The 21,694-nt window shown below is 37.9% G+C and overlaps 2 protein-coding genes across 9 annotated transcripts in view; both read right to left on the bottom strand.

Moving 5' to 3' along the window:
• Positions 1 to 2,077: 2,077 nt before the first annotated feature.
• ctcf (CCCTC-binding factor (zinc finger protein)) lies at positions 2,078 to 9,283 on the bottom strand. Of its 6 annotated transcripts, XM_067390402.1 has the most exons (14): positions 9,144 to 9,257; positions 7,561 to 7,667; positions 7,445 to 7,474; positions 6,794 to 7,351; positions 6,360 to 6,699; positions 6,076 to 6,246; positions 5,848 to 5,981; positions 5,626 to 5,746; positions 5,338 to 5,487; positions 5,029 to 5,189; positions 4,728 to 4,910; positions 4,500 to 4,638; positions 4,116 to 4,322; positions 2,078 to 4,030 (listed from the first exon to the last, which is right to left on the bottom strand). In XM_067390402.1, the coding sequence occupies exons 2-14, from the start codon at positions 7,582 to 7,584 to the stop codon at positions 3,804 to 3,806; spliced, it is 2,445 nt and encodes an 814-aa protein (XP_067246503.1). In that variant the 5' UTR covers positions 7,585 to 7,667; positions 9,144 to 9,257; the 3' UTR covers positions 2,078 to 3,803. The 6 variants fall into 6 exon arrangements, with proteins under 6 accessions (XP_067246503.1, XP_067246504.1, XP_067246506.1 ...); XM_067390403.1 differs by lacking the exon at positions 9,144 to 9,257 and having other exon boundaries at positions 7,561 to 7,749; XM_067390405.1 differs by lacking the exons at positions 7,445 to 7,474; positions 7,561 to 7,667 and having other exon boundaries at positions 9,144 to 9,283.
• Positions 9,284 to 10,759: 1,476 nt separating this feature from the next.
• The window catches only part of ripor1 (RHO family interacting cell polarization regulator 1), an 86,251-nt gene continuing 75,316 nt past the window's right edge, over positions 10,760 to 21,694 (bottom strand). For all 3 annotated transcript variants that reach the window (XM_067390399.1, XM_067390398.1, XM_067390397.1), the window contains exons 14-22: positions 18,282 to 18,418; positions 17,828 to 17,984; positions 16,893 to 17,028; positions 16,500 to 16,661; positions 16,097 to 16,255; positions 13,476 to 13,672; positions 12,096 to 12,179; positions 11,782 to 11,872; positions 10,760 to 11,420 (exon numbers count right to left, since the gene is read on the bottom strand). In XM_067390399.1, the coding sequence (XP_067246500.1) occupies positions 11,323 to 11,420; positions 11,782 to 11,872; positions 12,096 to 12,179; positions 13,476 to 13,672; positions 16,097 to 16,255; positions 16,500 to 16,661; positions 16,893 to 17,028; positions 17,828 to 17,984; positions 18,282 to 18,418 (1,221 nt within the window). In that variant the 3' untranslated portion in view covers positions 10,760 to 11,322. The remainder of the gene's footprint in view (positions 11,421 to 11,781; positions 11,873 to 12,095; positions 12,180 to 13,475; positions 13,673 to 16,096; positions 16,256 to 16,499; positions 16,662 to 16,892; positions 17,029 to 17,827; positions 17,985 to 18,281; positions 18,419 to 21,694) is intronic.

Genomic DNA, 21,694 nt, shown 5'->3' with positions numbered 1-21,694 from the left:
TTCAACCCCAGTGCTGATTAAATATATCTGTTATACCAGTAAGTGATACATGTGATAACGGTGACACCTATTGTTCTGCTGTCAGCTTCACACAGATGTATAGATAATCAAATGGCACATCTGTAACCCTTTTAAAATCTACTAATGGCTAGATAGATGCTAAAGAAAATAAAACTGAAAATGGGACTTTTTCTACTCAGTATCTCCCTCTAGTGGAAAAATATTCAATAGAAAACTGTGGCAACGCTTCTGACTAAAACTATATCTGATCTACTGTCACTAGTTGATGCGACACACAAAACGGTTCGGTTCTACCTCGGTTTTGAAGTCACGGTTCGGTACAGAAAGCTAAGCAAAATTGCTTCTTTTTTTTTTCTTTTTTTTTTTTTTATTAAAACAGTAGTTTCCTGAACAAATTATGTCTCTGTCTTTAAATGAATTCAATTATAATTGAAGGATTCTTAAAGATAAACAATATATATATATATATATATATATATATATATATATATATATATATATATATATATATATATATATATATTATCTCTGCTAATGCTGTAAACTATACGTTTTTACTCCAATTCGTTGTTGCCATATAATCATTTACACAGTGGCCATGACAGATTTTCTTAAACACACATTAAATAATCAAGACATCACTAACAAGTTGAGTAAAATATAATAAATATATAGGCCAATATAGTATATTTAGCTTCTCTGACAAACTAAAAAGCTGTGGACTCGCCTGAGGTAAATGCTAACGTTACGTGATGTCTTATGTTTTATCGACGTCTTTCCGCCGTTGAAACACTGATTGGGCGATTACACGTTTCAGTAAGTTGTATATTTCAACATACCTTCAGATGCTCATTATGTAAGAATTATACCTTGGCTGCCTGGTCAAGTCAATGCAATTTATATAATTGCATCCATTGTATGCAGGATTAACGGAGTTATATTACTTATGTGTAACATATAATTTGTATTTTTTTTTTTTTTTTTGTATTTTAAATAAAAAGAAAAGTAAGTAAATTAAAGCGATCTGGTTGTTATATTCGTATCTTGTGCGTTCTTTTTCTTTGATGGTGCTGCCAATGTGTCTCACACGGTCTCACAACGTGATTTTGCAGCGTTGAGTATTGTAGCCAATCACAGGGATTTCTGTTGATAATAATGACCAATCAGATGTGTTTAAGTTACTGGTTGTCTTAACCAGCCGTGACGAGACGGTTTCTTTTTTTTTCTTTTTTTTTGCGAAGGCACACAAAGTATGGCCATGTTAATCTCAGCCTCAGGTAATGTTTAGGTGCTTTATTTAATGTTAAAAGCGTGTAACGTGATTTTCATGATCATTTAAGTTGGTTCCTAGCTTTGTAGCCATAGTAAATAATAGTTCACCTCAGATCTTGAAATTAAACAAATGGAAGCAAGAAACTGAACAAACAAGTGTATTCTATGACAAATATTGAATTAGTAGCTCAGTGTGACTTTTTAATAATGTTTAAATTGTGATATTTGTGAATTTGATTATGAACTTATGAATTTCCTCTGGTGCCATGCAAATGCTGCGAGAACCCGCCTACACTGATTGGCTGTGGTTTTTGATTGATTGACTTTTAGTTTTACAAATAAGGACAATCTTTGTAGGTTGAACAAAAATGTTAATATTAACATATTAAGAATAACACTTAAATTGGATAATATTCAGACTTTTGAGCTTTGAAGTGCTGGAAAAAGTTGTGTGAAGAAAGTGGGCCATCACCATAAACTTAAAAAAAAAAAAATAAATTAGTTTGAATATTGTTACACCCCTACTAGTCGACATACTGGCAAGTAGCTTACATTTTTAAAATTAGCTGAAAACATTTTTTTCCTCCCAAAAAATACTCTCCTTCTGAAGTATTTACTTTGTACTAAGTGTAGATTGACCATTTTACTGGTACCAGTCAAATCATAATTTAAATGCAAATGCAAGATTCCTTATTGTAACCATGTAACTAGGCACTGAATAAAACCATGCAGCAGTTTAGAACAAAAAAAAAAGGTGGCAAAAAAGACAAACACTGAATTAGGACAATATTTTTTTTATTAGCTGTACAGCAATACATTCTCCACACCATCTTACCTTATAGGCCCTCTATACCCCACCCAGCCATAATAAATGTCTTTATAAGGTTGGTTTTTTCTGACCATTGTAAAATTCAAACAGTACAGCTAGGTTAAAAAAAACAAAAACAAAACAAAAAAAAGCATTAACCTAGAATTTTAAGAGCTTAAAAAAAGAAAGCAATTTAAATGCAATTACATGTTGGAGGAAAACTTCATTCTGAATCAGAAAAACAAATAATCAGAAATAAGGACATTGCTCTTTTGAACAAGTGACAACTTTTTACAAATATCCCATCCAAGCTTCCTCTTCTAGAAACAGTTCGTATCAAAATAGCTTCCTCGAACACTCGTATTAAACTTCTTAAATTAAATGTGGTCTGAAAAACCTATTGTAAACTTTTAAGTCTCCTTCCAAAATCCCATGAAACTAACGACTCGGGTCACATAGTTTATTTAATATTAGGGGTGGTTGTTGGGAACACGACCACATCAAAACAGATCAAAAAGATTGGAGACATGCATGTTGCTGTACCTGCCCAGTTCTGTCCCTTTTCCTCCTTTTACAAAAGCTAGAACAAAATCCAACAAGGAAGCCTATTCGTCAGGTGGAACAATATTAAAGCCACTCTCTCGGAAAAAGACTAAGCAACCCCTCCCCATCAAGCGAGTTGAGCAGACTCAAATGCAACGATTCAAGCGACAGAGGGACAGAAAGAAAAGGGGTTATGCAGCCTACATGATTGTTCAGGCTTTTATTTTGCCCCACAAGTAATTTGAAAGCCTTCAATGGCATGTTTCCAAACAACTACTGTTAAAAGCCATTGCCCTAGCATTCAAGGTCATCAATTCACTAGAAAAAGATTAAAATGTTCATAATAAAACAGAAAATAAAAATTATTTACAAGCAAGACTAGCCAAGATGACCTTTTTTGTACAAATTTATCAACCGCAGGTTTTTTTTTTAAACATATGGATGGATGTCATCGTCCCTGGCTTGATAATTAGGCGGCTACATTTCTACGCTCTCTAACATTATCATCTGTGACCAGTGAAAGAGCACATGAGGAACAAACAGCGAATAAAAGTCATCATTGATGTCAAACATTGAGAGGATTTTCTACAGCAGTGACAGCGATTCTAGATATCAAGGCTTGACCAGGCACAAAATGATATTGTTTCTCAATATTGCCATGGTAATGTGAGATTTGAAATGACAAATGAAGACAGAAGGTTAGCTGGGTAAAGAAAAGTCTAGATGCATGTATTATACCATGTAATGTCAGAGACATTCCTCAGACATTCTCAAAAAAAAAAAAAAAAAAAAAAAAAAAAAAAAAATCATCTGGCCTCTCCACGTACAAAGTACACAGCAAAAAAAAAAAAAAAAAACCCTCAGCAGTTGAACTACTGGTGTGATAGAAACAGTAGAAAAGCGCAGCTTTGTGATCCGTCATGAGAAGACAAAATGTAAGAAGGGTTTTATAGGAAAAGGTAGTGAAACAATGGAGTCTTTAAGAAATTTGATGCAGGACATGAGGACTTAGCGTGGAATTAAAGGAGTTGAGGGGGAAAAAAGAAAAAAGTATATGAGCATGTGTATATATATATATATATATATTCAGGGGACACATATGGGGATGTGCATTTATGCAAGCATGTGTGATCAGCCTGTGTGCGCACATATCCCCAGATCACCGGTCCATCATGCTAAGGATCATTTCAGGAGTAAGATCACCGTTCGGTGCAGCTTCAGGGACAGCTAGCTGCACTGTTTCTACACCAGCTTCGACTGCCTCCACTTCCTCTACCACTGGCTGGGCAGCTACAACTGCATCAGAGCCCTCAGGCTCCTTCTTCACAATGATGTTCTCAATGGCCCCTGTGCTTTCATCCTCCACCTGGATAATGGCAGCAGCTGCTAGGAGAAGCAGAGGGTCATTTAGTTTAACCTCGTTAAAAGATTTTGAATGGTTTGTCTTCTTATGCAGAAGAGCATACATTACCTGTGGTTGTTTTGGCGATAGACTTTGTTGGAGAAGCCTTGGCTGCATTCTTGGGGGGTCTGCCCCGTTTCCTCTTGACAGGAGGTTCAGCTGGTGCGGGGATGGGAACGCTGGGTGGAGCCTGTTCCACATCCATCTGCTCATCATCAAGAGGCTCATCCTCTTCTTCTTCATCAATGTCATCAAGGTCAGGATCTCCATGCTCATCTGAGATTTTCAGGCAACAGTTAAAGCTTTCATAAAACCTTTTAGAGTCATGATTTACATTTAGTAAAATAAATCACACACATTCCATTCTGATAACCCAAGTTCAGATAATTAAGTATTTTTTCAACTACTAAAGTAACCCCAGCATAGTAGCAGAACAAGAGCCAAGATTCTCACCGCTATCATCGTCATCATCATCCTTTCTAGAGCGCATCTTCCTCTTTCTGCCACCACGAGCCCTTTTAGGTGGAGCTCCATTCTCTCCATCAGTAGAATCCATACCAGTGCAGTTCTCTGCATGTCTGGCCATAGTATTCTGTTAAAAGACATTCAATTTGTTTAACACCGTTTTCTGTATGCAGTGGTACCACCAAATTCATCTGACCCCTTTCAAAAGTACCATACCCTGCGAGTGAAGGTCTTGCCACACTTGGTGCAAACAAAGGATGTGGGTACAAAGTTGGGGTCATGGTAGCGCCGAAAGTGCATATCCAGGAGCTGTTTCTGCCTGAAAGTCTTCTCACATTGGCTGCAGGCGTATGGCTTCTCCCCAGTATGGGTGCGCTTGTGCATGACCATGTGACGCTCCTGTTCGCAAGGAAAACAGAGTAAATTAAATACAGTTTCAAACACTGTAACGAATGCTTATGCTGAACTATTAAATCCATTCTATTTATTGGAATGAAGTTTGCATGAGCTGTCTGACCTGACGGCACGCATAGTCACACTGATCACACTTGAAGCGCTTCTCATTTTTGTGAGACTTCTGATGCTGGATGAGAGCATAGCGCTCATGGAACACCGCATCACAGTAACGACACTTCCTGCCCTGCTCAATGTAGGAATGCTGTTTACGGAGGTGCACACCTGCAATGGGCACAAATTAAAACATGTGAACTTCAATACACCACAAGTATGTTTCAAGCTGTCATTGGAAAAAAATAAAAAAAAATAAAAAAAAGCTATAATTAGCCATCACAAATAACAAAATGGTAATTACTAAACAAAATCTTACCGAGATCGCTCTTGCGAGCAATAACTGTGTCGCAGTGGGGGCAGTGAAATTTTGCCACATTTTCTGTATGCTTCTGCAGAATGTGCATCTTCATGGTACCACTCTGAGTAAAACGAGCATGACAGATATAGCACTCATAGGGCTTCTCTCCTGTAAGATAGAAAGAAAAAAATAAATAAAATAAAAATATTGTTACAAAATTCAAGCCAATTCTATTTAAATAACAGACTAAAAAAAAAATAAAAAATTGTCTGCAATAATCTATGAGAGATAGTAAGTGCTGCTGACCTGAGTGGGTCCTCATATGTCTCTTAAGCTTATAGGTATCTCTGCTGGCATAGCTGCACAGACTACACTGGAACGGACGTTCTCCAGTGTGGGAGCGAATGTGCCGCTTCAGCTTGCTAACCTGAAACGTGTCAAGGTTCAGGTCAATTCAGGCACAGGATAGGTAATCAAAAAGGGCATGCATTTTTCCATAAAATTTAATTGTGATGCCATCAGACCAACCTCGACACTGGCATAGTCACACATGGAGCACTTGAATGGTTTCTCATGAGTGTGCTTGTAGCGTCTGTGTCGCACCAGCTCTCCACTGGTGACAAAGGCCATGTCACAGTCAGTACACTTATGTGGTCTGGTGCCTGTCAGAAAGAATAAAAAAAAGTTTGCTCAATTTCAAATTCACACTAGACAGCCTACATGGTCCTTTTCACTGATTGACTGGAGACCATGTACCTGTGTGGGTGTTGAGATGGTTCCTCAGCAACGTCACAGTCCTGAAGGCTCGTCCACAAAGATGGCACTTGTGAGGCCTCTCATCCGTGTGGCTCTTCATGTGGCGATCCAGATTGGAACGGCGCGGACAGGTGTAACTGCACAGCTCACACTGGAATGTCTTCTTAACACCTGTATGCAGTGGAGAAAATCCACTGATTTAAACCCAGCACAGATCTGATAAGAGTTTAAACTTTAATATCATGCAAGAGCCTGTGCATTCTGTATGCATCACACATTCTCACCTTTCTTCTTGATTTTGGTTGGTTTGGGCGGTTTCATATTACCCACAACTTTCTCAGCATTGACTTCAGAGAGCAGTCCCTCCTGCTGCTCCTCCTCAAAGTCATACACAGACACATCCATGTCTTTATCGCCCTCCGTGTTGTAGCGCAGCTTGCTTTTCTTAGTCTTCTTAACCTTTTTAACAGGGGGTGTGTAATCTGGATCTTTGGACCACGTGGGGTCTTCATTTTGGGCTTCAGCCATCTCCTCCTCCTCCTGCTGTGGAGGCTGATCCTCTTGGGCCTGGAGCTCATCTTGCTCCACAGTTTCCACTTCTCCATTTGCACCCACCTTGACCACCTGTAAGAGAAGATGTAACATTTAGATTCACCAGATAGGCAGAGAACATATCATTTAAAACCATAATGTGTTCAAAACGGAAATTATGGCCAACCTGGAAGCCCTCCGGCAAAGGCAGGGTGTGACAGATGACAGGCTCCCCATCTTTAGGCATGGCAGTGGCGTCAACCAGTGTCCCTTGCAGCTCTTCCACAGTGGCAGCAGTGACGGGCACAGCAGAAACAGGCACCTGCACTAGCTGCAGCTCTCCCAAGCCCAACTGCTGCTCCTCCATGTTCACCACCTGCAGGGTGATGATCTGAGTGTCATCGACAGTTGTAACCGTGGCTTCATGGGCTGCACCAACAGGTGCTCCGACAGCAGCCTCCATGACTTCTGTCTTCATCTGGAGCAGGGCAGGGTCCAGGGAGTCCATCACCATCATCTCAACACTGCTGTTGACATTAACTACACTCTCGACCAACTGTTGCTGGGCCTCCACCACAGGCTCTCCTTCAACTTGGGCTTGCTCTAACCCGGCAGCCTGCAGCAATTCTGCTCCCACTTCCTCATCTTCTCGACGCCTTTGGTATGTCTTACATTCCTTGGCCTTGAAAGCATCCCCTGAATCTTCCACCACTGCCTCAGTCGGTCCCCCTTCCATGGGTAATACCTATTGCAATTAAAAGCGAAAAGTTAGAACGCAACACCAGATGTAAGATGCCAAAGTTTTCCTACCTGACTGCAATCTGTAGTGTTTACTTACATACACACACTCAGACAGGCTGCTATCAACCTTGCAAATGGTGAACAAAAGAGTAGAGTTGGCACTTCCATAGGTATCCATGACTTTGGTGTTTGTATAGAGTACTGTGAGTTTACCTGCATCAAAAAGGAATACTTCATCTCTCTACCCCTGCCTCCACTACTGTCTGCCTCCGATGAACGTGCTAACTGTCTCAACTCTGCTTCTTACTACCTAGCTCAACCTGTTGGGATGCAAACAAATCAATCCATCAATGTGCAAAACAAAACACTTTCAGTTTACAGCATTATTTTCTTGATCACACCACTCTAAATGTGTGATTTTTTTATTATATATATATATATATATATATATATATATATATATATATATATATATATATATATATATATATAAATATATAAATTCACACATTTAGACATACAAACACATATACATACACTATACATAACCTTGGAAAACTTACAACTTGAACATGAGTTTTATTAAACCAAAACCACGTTTAGAACTCTTGATTCGGAGCCAGAAAGCATCATCTGATTCTGAACCGATTCGCTTCTACTTCCTCATGATTGCGCGCATTTGGCCACCAACCCACTAAACCGACAAAACGGTGTAAATGTGTGCCACTATCCTTACCTTCACACGTTGAAGCACCCTTATGTGCTAAAACACCCTTATGATTTTCCACAGCAAGAGGGCATTCTGCGATGGTTAATCGTGTTTTTGTACCACTACCAGTCGGGTTGTAGAGGGAGCTCTCTACAGTTTTTATCCCTTCAGTCGTTTGTTGCTTGAGGTTAGTCTTTCAATAAGAGTGAGCGGTCGCATCGAGACCGACGACTGCGGCGATTCGGCTGTTTTCAGGCGATAATCTCTGGGATTCGGGGAGTGTACGGCGAGGCTCGGTCTTACTTATCGAAAATGGCTATCGGTATAGTTTAGCAACGGCATCTTCCTCGTTTGATTTTAATCTGCGCAATACGCTAGCATCGGCGGCAGAACGGATGCTAAATCATAAAAGACGAATTTATTTGTTATTTAATTTAGACGTAACCCCGTTATTTGGGCTTCCAGGAGTGATAAGGACCAAAGAGCGAACTGAGGCCGTCGTAATGGGACTTTATTATCGCCAAACCGGGTCAATGTTTCATCGTCTCGGGTTTGAATTTAACTGCTCGAGGAGGGGCGCGAACAGGGCGATAGGCGCGAGCTAAAATATGTTTTGTGGCTTAAAATAGCACATATCAAGAGTAAAACCTCGCGAATTTGACGTTTGTGAATTTAGGAGCTTTTTCTAAAGTGTTTGGCCGTTGTATAGTTGGAAACTAGTCAACTTTAAGAGGTATATTAGCTGGTTGGCTAAGTGCGCGTGCAGAAACGGCGGGTTTCTAAAGACAGGAAACAAAGAGAAGAAACAGAAAATGGACGCCTGGCCTAAAGATTGAAGCAAACATCCTGGCGTTAAATAATGGCATCTTGGTAAAATGCGGTCTGATATAGTTTCAATAGTGCTTAATAATCGGGCTGAAGCCCGAACTTCTGGGTTATAAATGTTTTTTGCTAAATTTTCGATAACGATAGAGGGAGACAAACACCCCCCGCCAGCCGCCTGGACTGGGAGCCCCATCGTGACACCTAGAGGCCGATTAAAGCTCCTGCAAAACTCCCCCCTTTCGGAAAAGTAGCGCTGTTTTACCTGCTTTTGGTGATTTACTCTCGCGTTGAATTCGACAGAAAGCCCAGGGTTTTTTCTTACTTTAGTACGAGACGGAGTAAAATTGCGTCCTTCACCTCCGGCGGTTTTAATCCTCTCCCGCTTTTGCAGAGTAGGCTCCGCACAAAATGGCGGCCCTTAGCGGCTGTTGCGCATGCGCGTCACGCAGGGGGGCGGTGGCGAGGGGGAGGGCTGTAAACAAAAGCAGTGTGCGGATTGGCCGTGTGGGGCGCTACTTTTGAATTACGGGATGTGGGCTTTTTTTAGACGTTAACTCAGATTTGTATCAAAGTATGTTTAACATTGCAGTATTTGATCATCTTATTATAATATAAGGAGGTATTAGAAGATAATAGAATAGTTTAACTGTGTTCCCGCAGTCTCAAATTGGAATTATCAGTGAAAGCCTGTAAAATTTCAATAAAATCTGTAGGTTTTTTTATAGTATACATATAGAACACATACATATGTGTGTGATCTCTTGAAACTTGATTTTTTTTTTAAATCTATAAATATGTATTCCATCTTCACAAACAACTAGAAAAATCATAAAATAATTGATTTGTCAGCATGTGTGGGAACCCTAGTTTAATCAATACATTATTGCAGTCAACTCCTGTTATGTAATACTTAATGTTTTCATTGATGTTGATTTCTTTATTGATTTTATTTTTTCATTTGAGCATGTGAAAACGCTCAAAATATGTAATCCCTTCATTTTCAAATGTTCTTTGAGACAAATAACAAATTTGTTAATAAGTCAGACAAGTTTTAGTGTTCATAATTTTAATAATTTCCTTTACAGTTGATGTCGACAATATACATATTTAGAGTAAATAAAAAAAAAAAATCAAAAGTAAATCAGTTCTTTAATGCTGCACAATCTGTAGATAATAATGAAAAATATATTTAAATCTGTTCTGCAGTTTGCAATCCTAAACCGCAGTCTTGAGTTTTAAATAAAGTCTATCTATCTCATTCTCTTGCTCCCCATACTAATTTGAGGCACTTATACACTGAAGAGGCGTTCTTTGTCATATTGAAGTCTGGAACAGATTGAACTAGAAAATAATGTTATGTAAAAATGAATGAACCTTCCCTGGTTCCAACTCAGAACCTTTCAGTCTAGCAGCACTGGAGAAATGCTCTGAGTCAAACATGATCTATGGCCATTCTTAAGATCACAAGCACGGAGAGGTTGTCGGGAACCTATTGCAAAAGGCAATATTCACCACTGTTTACAGCTTTCACTCATAATAATGATGACATCTTCAAAAATTAATAAAACAGCTTCACCACTTTTACAGCAGATATTACATTGCCAGTGGCTTAAATGCGAAGTGCATGGTGAATCAAATCAGATCTGCATTTGCTATTGAGCATTTAAACATTGAAACTAAATTACAACACAAAACATTTACACTTCCAATGGGATATAGATATATATTCTGTATCAGTAAAGAATATGACAGTATGGAATGGCACTGTTACACTTTTATGGCAACAAGGTCCCTATGAAAGTTTGGGATTTTAAGGAAATGCTTCCCTAGATCCCCATCCTACTTTCTGAGGTGTGACCCCCCCCCCCCCCCCCTCAGCTATCAACATTCATTCTCCAATCAATATGTACACACACATAAGCACTCTTCACAAAGTGGACAATCAGATTCTCTATGTACTCTGCATGTAGTCACTGCCTACTTGCATTGATAAAGTGAAAATAACACTTTATCTCCATCGCTATCAATCATCACTTGTATTGTTGACTAGGGTCCAGCTTCATTCCATGAATCACGAAGGCAACACCATTGGGCCGAAACTTAAGGCAGCAAAACATTGTTTATAAACCCAAATGCACCTATGTATCTTACCTCATCACTTTACAGTAGTTCATCTTAGGCCATGTCCAAAACATTAATAACATACAGACTGACATACAAGTCCTCTTGTCTAATGATTGTATAGCATCCGTCCATGTCTTTGAGGACAATGCAAACACTCTTATCTGTAAGAGTGTGATTACGCTGATTTGTGTCATTTTAAACTGTTTGATAGTTTTTAATAGTGTGCATTTAATAGTTTGTAATTGGCATGATCATGACGGTGAGGATACTAAGACGCAAGTACATTGTTTTTGACAAGTATCGGCCAGTTGATTGTGTTAGAAAGCCGTACTGGCCATACTGCCGGGTGCAAAAAGGCGGGACATTCCATCTTGTGAGGACTCAAGGTGTCGATGGGCCATCTTCCCCTCCTCACCTGCAATTAAAACAAATGAAATGGAAATAAGAGACATTTTCCTCCTCTTTAAAATGTTAACAACTTTGACTACATTTGTTTTGCATTTAAAATCGCAAAATCATGATTCATAAAATGATTTTATTTTATTTTATTTGTGTTTATCATTTTATGGTTTTTAAATATAATTTTATGCAGTCTGCAAAACTATAATAATATATTTTTCTGGACCTGGAATGATATTCTGACCTTTTCCATGACTCACCATGGGACCATATTTGGAACAATAATTCACATTTGCAGCAGATCCATGCTTTCACTTTCATTACTGATCTTTCCTTTACCAGTCCATTTCCTGTTGTTTAGTTCATTCACTGCTTACCTAGCACAAGCAGAGCTTGTTTGGCAGCATCCCTCACATCCTCCTTATCTGTTCGGCACAGATACACCAACTGCTCAATGCTCTCTTTGGCCTGATGCACAAACACAGACAGACACTTTACTTAAAGTCCTCCACCAACACTGAGGTGTGATGCTGCATATAATCTGATTTCCACACAAATCACTACAGAACATCTAACCAGCAGGTTCTTAAAGTTATGCAAGCATATATATAAACAGTGTGGGGGAAAAATAAGCGTTGATTTAGTGGCGCTGGGTTATTGAGGAGAGATGTTTAGCGATGCATGAACTGACCTTCAGACATGCGAGTGCTTTACATCCACACACTCGCGTCTCAACGCCTTCATCCTCCAGCAACTCAAGACAGCTCACCAGAGCCTGAGACAGAACAATAATGATGAGTGGATTCAATCAAATTCCTTTCTGAATGACAAAGCATTACAACTTTTACTTTGCATTTAATGGTGATGATTAGGGATGCACCACTATTAACATTCTGGCCAATACCAGTGTTAAAATTATATATTTGATGTACTGTTTTGACTAAAACATTAAATAATATATTAAAATACATTAAAAATATAACACTAAAATCTACTAGTCAATTTAGGTTACACAACAATGTACAGTATGAAAAATGTATATTCTTTCAGAGATTTGTTAAAGATTACATTTAACAGTGTTAAATTATTATTTTTAGATGAACTTTGAGTGTTACACAATGTTATTGTAGTATCGCTGATGTACTACAATAGTGTTTGTTCATATTTTAAATTAAACTTTACTTTTATATTTTATATAGTATATGTTTTTATTTTAGTTAAAGTTTTATATTTATGTTTTTTTTTAAGTTTTACTTTTAGTTTATTTAGGTCTTCAACTTTAAACAAAAATGAGAAAAGTTGATTTTCAACTAGCTGAATTAGCTAAAATTAAATTATTTAACTAAAATTATTATATATAGTTGTATTATGTTTCAAGACAAGACATTTCAAGACAAGTAATGAAAATGTTTTTATGGTTTTAGTTTTAGTTAATGATAACCCTGGAGTTAGATGATAGAAAAGGTCATGTAAAAATGGGGGTAATTTAGCATTTAGTGTGGGAAAGTTTGGAAATATTTTGTAGAATGAGGGTATATTTACAAGACAACAATGTACTAAAACCTGAAACGTTTTTTCCTTTGCGTTTTTTGCAAACGGCAAAATTGTGGATCCGTAAAATTGACTAAAATGCTGTATTATGCATGCCAGGCCAGTAGTTGGCGATGTCACTTTGTAAAGATAATACGCATGAGCGGATAACAGTATAATTTTCAAAAGTTTGCATTTTCATGCCCCCAAAATGCATAAAAGTTTTTCATGTAAACGGCCCCTTAAGGTTTCGCGTGATCTTAAAAACCACGTGATCTCATAGCTTATACTTAAACGTGTGATATTGCTTTTGTAGAAAAGTATTTTGCTTATATTTGAGACTATACTTTATTATGATGCTTTAAAATGTGGAAAACAGTGATTATAAATAAGCAGGCATGCAACTTTTGACTAGTGGTGGATAAATAACCATGGATGTGTAAGTTCCCGGAGTTCATTTGTCCTGCAAATCTGTTGAAATATTCACCTCCTAAAGTGCAAACAGAGTTTTTGCAGGAAGATGGTTAAGTGCACTTCTTACCCTCTCTCTGTGGCGGGTTTGGTCAGCTAGACTTCGCAGCAGGGAGCTGGCTGCACTGCACACTTTCCCCCTCGGATCCCTCAGCAGCAAACTGACTGCCCGCAAGCCCTCCCTCTTCAGACTACACTCTGGAGGCTTCTTCAAAGATTTTACCAGAACATCCTGATCACCAGACTGCAGGCATCGAACTAGCCACACTGCAGGAGAAGGAGAATGAAAGAGAGAGATGGATGAAACAGATACACTGCAGAGAAAACATGAGGCGGGGGAGGAGTGGAAAGATGCACCAAGAAACCACAACGACTGAGAGGCTGAATGGGGGCGTTGGGAGGGGTTGATACCACTCCAGATGCGCTGCACAATTACTCTTGCTAATGTTTAAGAATAGACGGGTAGTCCATTAAGACTTAAGGGCGTTCACACTTCACAACAATCTGCAGCAACAAACCAGACATTGTTCATATTCAAAGCTCTCAATTTCTGGTGATGTTATAAACTTTGGATTGTAAATTGGATTTTGCATTTAGTCGCATTTCTGATCACTTTTTCTCTCTCAAGCATTCAGCACTCACTCTGACCGTCTTGTTACACTGACAGTTATTTTTATGCTGGAGGTCTCAAATGGCTGTACTGCTGGTCAAAATAGGTGCTGAATGCAGTAACATTAATGGTGAGCTATAAACTTGTTTTAAAAAAACTACGTAAAATAAGATGTAATTCTATTTTGAAAACAAATTAGTTTTGCCACTTAAAATGTACAGTCTGGAAGGGAAATAGTTTTCATTTGTGATCTTTTTATAACTCATTTGGCAAATAGTCTTTTGTTTTTCAAGGACCATCTTTATATTTATATTTATGGTTAATAATAAAACAGTCCATGCCATAAAAAAATAATCTTGAATTACTCTAATGTTAAAAAAAAGTCACTATTATGCTTTTTTTTAATATTACCTTTCATGCCATGTGTAATATAGCTGTTTGTGAATGTAAAAGGTCTGCAAAGATCAAAGTGTACGACAAATAATGTTACTGTCTCCTAAAAGAACTGATTCCGAACTGCTGAAACGAGTTATCAGCAATTCCATTCTCACTTCCTGTTACATACCACCAGTGTAACAATGTAACAAACAGGGCTGGGTAGGTCACTTTTAAAATAGATTTCACTCCAGATTACAAAATACGTGCTTTAAAAAGTAATTTGTAACATATTTCGATAGATTACCCAATTTTGTAACTTTTGTAATCTAAATACTTTAAAGGTGCCCTAGAATTAAAAACTGAATTTACCTTGGCATAGTTGAATAACAAGAGTTCAGTACATGGAAATGACATACAGTGAGTCTCAAACTCCATTGTTTCCTCCTTATTATATAAATCTCATTTGTTTAAAAGACCTCCGAAGAACAGAAGAATCTCAACATAACACCAACTGTTACTTAACAGTCGGGATCATTAATATGTACGCCCCCAATATTTGCATATGCCAGCCCATGTTCAAGGCATTAGACAAGGGCAGAACGTCTGGATCTGTGCACAGCTGAATCATCAGACTGGGTAAGCAAGCAAGAACAACAGCGAAAAATGGCAGATGGAGCAATAATAACTGACATGATCCATGATTACATGATATTTTTAGTGATATTTGTAAATTGTCTTTCTAAATGTTTCGTTAGCATGTTGCCAATGTACTGTTAAATGAGGTTAAAGTTACCATAGTTTCTTACTGTATTCACGGAGACAAGAGCCGTCGCTATTTTCATTTTTAAACACTTGCAGTCTGTATAATTCATAAACAACTTCATTCTGTATAAATCTCTCCAACAGTGTGTAATGTTAGCTTTAGCCACGGAGCACTATCAAACTCATTCAGAATCAAATGTAAACATCCAAATAAATACCATACTTACGCGATTAGACATGCTGCATGACGAACACTTTGTAAAGATCCATTTTAAGGGTTATATGTGAACTTTGTTTATGCTGTTTAAGGCAAGCACGAGCTCCAGTGGCGGGGAGCACGAGAATTTAAAGGGGCCGCAGCCTGAATTGGTGCATATTTAATGATGCCCCAAAATAGGCAGTTAAAAAAATTAATAAAAAAAAAAAATCTATGGGGTATTTTGAGCTGAAACTTCACAGACACATTCAGGGGACACCTTAGACTTATATTACATCTTTTAAAAAGACGTTCTACGGCACCTTTAAAATACTTTGGAATACTAATTAGTATGTAACAAAAAAAATAGACTTAATTTAGACTTTTTATCTCACAATTCTGACCAATTCTCAGAACTGTGTAATATAAAGTTGCAATTGCAATATTGAGAAAAGTCAGAATTCTGAGATATAAACTCAATTTTGCAAGAAAAAAAGTCAGAATTGCAAGGAAAAAAGTCGTGATAAGTCACAATTACCTTTTTTACAATTACAAGGGACTCACAAATACCTATCACAAAACATGAAAAAAGTCGTGGATCAACCAGGTAATGATAGGACAGTTAAGATTCAAGAGGTAGACCTATGTCATTTTTTTAATGGGGCAATTTTTATAAATGAGCAGAAATGTAGCTTAGGATGCTTTTGCGGACTGTCAGAGGTCTTCATATGGCCTTCAAATATACCTTCTTCAGCCAGCTCAGGAATGTGTGTGTCCAAGTCATTCACCCCCTCTGCTTCCAGGTAGCTCCAAAACTGGAAAAGGGTGAGAGTCTCTTTGGACGCACCTCCTGCACGCCTGGGCAGCTTTCTCTCCAGGATCCGCTCCAGCAGACGCAGAAACACTAACACACACACAAGTTCAGTGTAACAGAGCTTCAAAAGACAATCCGATTGAGTCTACTGAAATTTAGACACTTTTAATTACATCAGAAACAATGATTAGCAGGAGATGAAATGCTTCCAGGAGATGAAATACAGGAAGTTATAGTTAAGGTTGTAATTTAATAACTGTAATTTTAATAACTCATTTCCAGTGCTTGTTCATGCATTAATACACTACACACACACACACACACACACACACACCTGTGTCTGTGAAGCCGACTCCTCTTTCTGGGAGCTTGCTGGCATAAGCGGCGCTGAGCGCCTGTAAGAAGGCCTCTGTGGAGCTGCTGTACACACTGCAGCCATCCGTGCACTGCCGCCATAGCAACACAGCCCCTTGGCACTGATCTAACTGAGGAACAACTGCTCCGACATACAAAGAGAATGTCAGAAATTAAGGTGGTTGTGAGGAAAATTAGTGACAAATATGTGAAATAACATTCTGTTGTATAATGTAAAATCTGTGATGCATGAAATATAATGTATGAACATTTGCACAGAAATAAGAGTACACAGTTGAGATACAAACGAAGCACCACAGAGAGAAAACTCTAAGTAATATAACAGTTTGATATAAAAACCTCCGAGACTCACCCTCCTCTGGTTGGATGACTCCGCCCCTTGAGTCCTTCACAACCCATCGTATGAGCTCGAGGACTCTCGCCTCCCTGAGAAGTCGGTCCAGGGCGTACATCTCCCCACAGCGTAGAGGCCCGAATGTACCTAACCTCTGTTTACAAAAACAAAACACAGAGTATGAATACAGATGCTCAGACGGTGAAAACACTTCAAACATAAAAAAGTAGTGTATATCTATCTATCTATCTATCTATCTATCTATCTATCTATCTATATATATATATATATATATACATACATATACACACACACACACACACAACTTGGGATTTTTATGTTTAAAGTATATATAAACTGTCTTCTATTTAATATACAGTCAAGCCAAAATTTATTTCATTTATTAAGCTATTCACTAGTTTAAAAAAAATGGTAATAAAATATGACAAGATTTCAGAGTTAAACTGAGTTAAAAATATTTTTAATTATGTCAGATAACACTTAAGCAAAACATGGTCATGTCATTATTGGTCCAAAAGATTTTAATAAATTCTACTGGTAGTCCACTGTATGAAGAATTTTTGGGTATAATATGTCAGAGTTTACTTTATTTTGCTATCCTCACTTACATAAATGAACTATAGTGTCCTGCACCCACTAGTAAAAAATATATCAAAAATCTGAATCATTTTTGGTTTGACTGTATGTGCTTTTTAACTTTAGACATACTTTATAATTTTAGACAATTTTTATTATTATTATTGAAGGTAATTTAATCAAGAAGTGAATTCAAGAACTTATGTTTGTATAAAACTTCTGTCAGTTATAATATATTTACATGTATACTCAGCACAATAGAAAAAAAAAGAGCAGAATTTTGCACACATTCAGATTATTTCATGTTGTTCCACATATATGTGGAAGCAAATGTCTATATGACCACAGTGACTGACCAGAAGCTGTGAGCTGCAGTTCTTCAGATGGACCAGCAGGGTGTGATCTAGAGCCGGGCAGCCTGTGCTGAGAGGTCCGGAGGGAGTGTCCCAACATCGCGCCTCACAGCCCTCATCCTCTCCTGCGCTCTCCACAGCCGCTGGCCGCTCCTCTGCGCTGTATCAGTCAAAACACACAAAAGAACAAATACATGTCAGATAACAAGAGAATAAAAATGGCAACACAACAACATTTTCAGAAAAAGTAAAGAGACTGCATTGAACAGAGATAAAGTTGTGAAGTCATTCGCTCAAACTAACGGTTGTCCTATAAGGCACTAGGTGGCAGTAGTGTTACATAACATTATAGAAGCAAAGTATTTTGATGAAAAAGAAAAAAAAAAACAGATTTTTTTTTTCTTACTATAAAATACCCCTTGACAGCAGAAAGGTGATACATTTCTCAAGTTCTGACCTGTCTGTCACATTCTGCCTTTCGTCATCCTCCTCCTCCTCTTCATCTTCCAAGTCTGATGTATTGAGGAAGTCAAAGCTTCCAAGAGCTGTCTCAACTGTCAAACTGACACTAGATGAGCGACTGCGACTTCGTACCTGCAGATACACACATTTGTGCACACACAAAAATGTAAACTATAAATCTTTTTCATCTTATAAATAATTACAAATGAAAACTCTTCATTTTAAAGTGTAAAATGTTTCAAATGGCCATTAAAAACTACAATCAAATTATTATTATTAGCTAAAAGAAGCCTCAGAATTTAACTTAATGTTCTAGGCTCAATTTTATTATATGATATTATTGTCAATTACCAAAGTGAACATTTTTGACTTGTAAAAAAGTACAGCAATGCATTTCCAATGGAAGTCTATTAGGGAAAGGCATAAATGTTAAACATACACTGTTTTTAAAATATAAGTTTACATGAGACTTGTATGATAGAATCACTAACTTTGTCTGTGCAAGTAAAATCCTATCTGCACATTTCTGATGTAAAACTCTCCCGAATACCTTCTACTTCTATGGAAAGCGCAATACTACAAAGGTAGTGTTTGTTTTTGTTACAAATCGAGTAGCAATCATATCTGTTAATCGACAAAATGACACTGTCAATACAGCTTAGCTTGTAAAACCTGGAACATTCTTAAGGCCAATTCTGGAAAGAGACACATTGTGTTTATTCTATGACTAAGGTAAGTTGTGCCAGGAAAACTCTGTAGACACAGGATGAAGCGGTTAATAGTGAAAGCAACTCTATTGTTCTACAGATGAAGACCAAAGCATCTAAATCCAAACCCAGATCTGAGACTTTGATGGTTATCGTGGGTCATGGATACAAGGAACACCCAAAGGCTTCTGCACCCAAAACATCGAGAATCTAACATCTCAGTCAGCCAGGAAGAGCTACACCCATTCACATTCAAGAGGCCATTCACACAGAATGCGTTTTTTCCATAACATTGTGCTACTTTGCCATTGTTTTTCAATGAAAACTTGCTAGACGGGCGTTTTTAAAGGATTAGTTCACAGAATTACAATTTCCTGATAATTTACTCATTCCTATGTCATCCTAGATGTTTGTCTTTCTTTCTTTAGTCGAAAAGAAACTATGATTTCTGAGAAAAACATTCCAGGATTTTTCTCCATATAATGAGGGTTCAACGGGTTGAAGGTCCAAATTGCAGTTTTAATGCAGCTTCAAAGGGCTCTACATGATCCCAGCCACGGAATAAGGGTCTTATCTAGTGAAACGATTGGTCATTTTCTAAAAAAGAAAAAAAAGATACACTTTTAACCACAAATGTTCATCTTGCACTGCTCTGCAATGTGCCACACATTACGCAATCATGTTGCAAAGGTCACGTGTGACATAGGCGGAAGTACCACGGTATCTCATTTCTTCAACTTCAAAATCATCCGGCATCATTGTTTTACCTTTTATTGTAAAGTCAATTTAACTTAGTCTTTGCACAGTCTTTGTAAACACTTGCTTGGTACTTCTGTCTATGTCACGTGTGACCGTTCCAATGTGATTACATAATGTGTGGCGAAATGCTTGTGCAAGACGAGCATTTGTGGTTAGAAAATGAACAATCGTTTTGCTAGATAAGACGTTTACTCCTCGGCTGGGATCGTGTAGAGTCATTTGAAGCTGCAATGAAACTGCAATTTGGACCTTCAACCCGTTGGTAACTGTTGAAGTCCACTATATGGAGAAAAATCCTGGAATGTTTTCCTCAAAAACCTTAATTTCTTTTCAACTGAAGAAAGAAAGACATAAACATCTTGGATGACATTGGGATGAGTAAATTATCAGGAAATGTTAATTCTGTGAACTAATCCTTTAAAAACATCCGTCTAGCGAGTTTTCATTGAAAAACAATGGCAAAGTAGCACAATGTTATGGAAAAAACGCATTCTGTGTGAATGGCTTCTTTAATGTGAATGGGTGTAGCTCTTCCTGGCTGACTGAGATGTTAGATTCTCGGTGTTCCTTGTATCCATGACCCATGATAACCATCAAAGTCTCAGATCTGGGTTTGGATTCAGAGGCTTTGGTCTTCATCTGTAGAACAATAGAGTTCATCAAAGACGTGTCCCTTGCTTTCACTATTAACCGCTTCATCCTGTGTCTACAGAGGTATTCCTGGCACAACTTACCTTAGTCATAGACTTAACACAAGGTGTCTCTTTCCAGAATTGACCTTAAGAATGTTCCAGGTTTTACAAGTTAAGCTGTATTGACAGTGTCATGTTGTCGATTAACAGATATGATTGCTCCTCAATTTGTAAAAAAAAAAAAAAAAACACTACCTTTGTAATACTACCTAGGTGAGTAAATTATCAGGAAATTTTAATTCTGAAGTGAACTAATCCTTTAATCATTGCACTTGCATATCTTGAAGCATCTCGTGCATGATGCAGCGCTCTAAAAATGCGGCGCTCAAGTTAAAACAAGTTAAACTTAAAAAAAAAAAAAAACATGTCCCTAGACCTTGTGTTTTTAACAGCAAAAATGTGTTCTGTGTCAATGGCCCCTACATCTGTGAAGCTCCACTGCATTATAGAAAGGACAAAGGTTAATGCAAATTTTTCTTCATTTTCAAACTTCTTGACCTTCTCCAACTCATTTGTAAAAATGTTGATCAAGATGGTGATCTAGATATCTGACTTGTGAAGGCAATGGTGCATACTGATTCTCAGGGCTTGTTCACGCACACTAACATGCAACTTTTATATGGATGTTGTCCACATACACATTGAAAACACATTGTGATCAGAATGTTATTCAACCTGTGTGTCATGGCACAGAGGCAGTCGAAGATGCATTGTGATCAGATCTCAGTGTAATGTAAATGCAGTCTAGCCATCGTATATACATTCATGTCAACTTCACACACACAAAAAACCCCATTATAACGTAGCTGGGTGTTTTTGAAGGACAATCAAGGGCAGAGTAGATTGCAGTAAGTTTGCTTTCGCATCCGAAAGTTGCACAGCCATTTATTGTCTGTAAAGGATGCACAATTTTTCCACCACATCTGGCAACGACTTTGAACCTATATGTCTGCTTTTAACTTTTCGATCATCTGTGCATTGTATTATTATTTGAAACCTCCTCCTCATTTTATGAGATTTGAAACGCATAGCCCAGCCATAACCCCACCATTTCAGGTTGACTTTGCACTTGGGCCATCTTCCATTATAAACTTGTTTTAAAAATTGCATGGGAAAAATATGTCTGAAAAGTTGTCCAAATACAGAAGCCACTTGATGTTGACAAGTGTAAATGCGCCATGTCCTGATTGGCTGATGAGCCGAACTGCTTAATCGGATCACAGTGATTGCCAAGCGTAAATGCAGCTTCA

The sequence above is a fragment of the Chanodichthys erythropterus genome, chromosome 7 (assembly GCF_024489055.1).
Source record: "Chanodichthys erythropterus isolate Z2021 chromosome 7, ASM2448905v1, whole genome shotgun sequence".
NCBI lineage: Eukaryota > Metazoa > Chordata > Actinopteri > Cypriniformes > Xenocyprididae > Chanodichthys > Chanodichthys erythropterus.
This window is presented reverse-complemented; position numbering and strand designations above follow the sequence as displayed.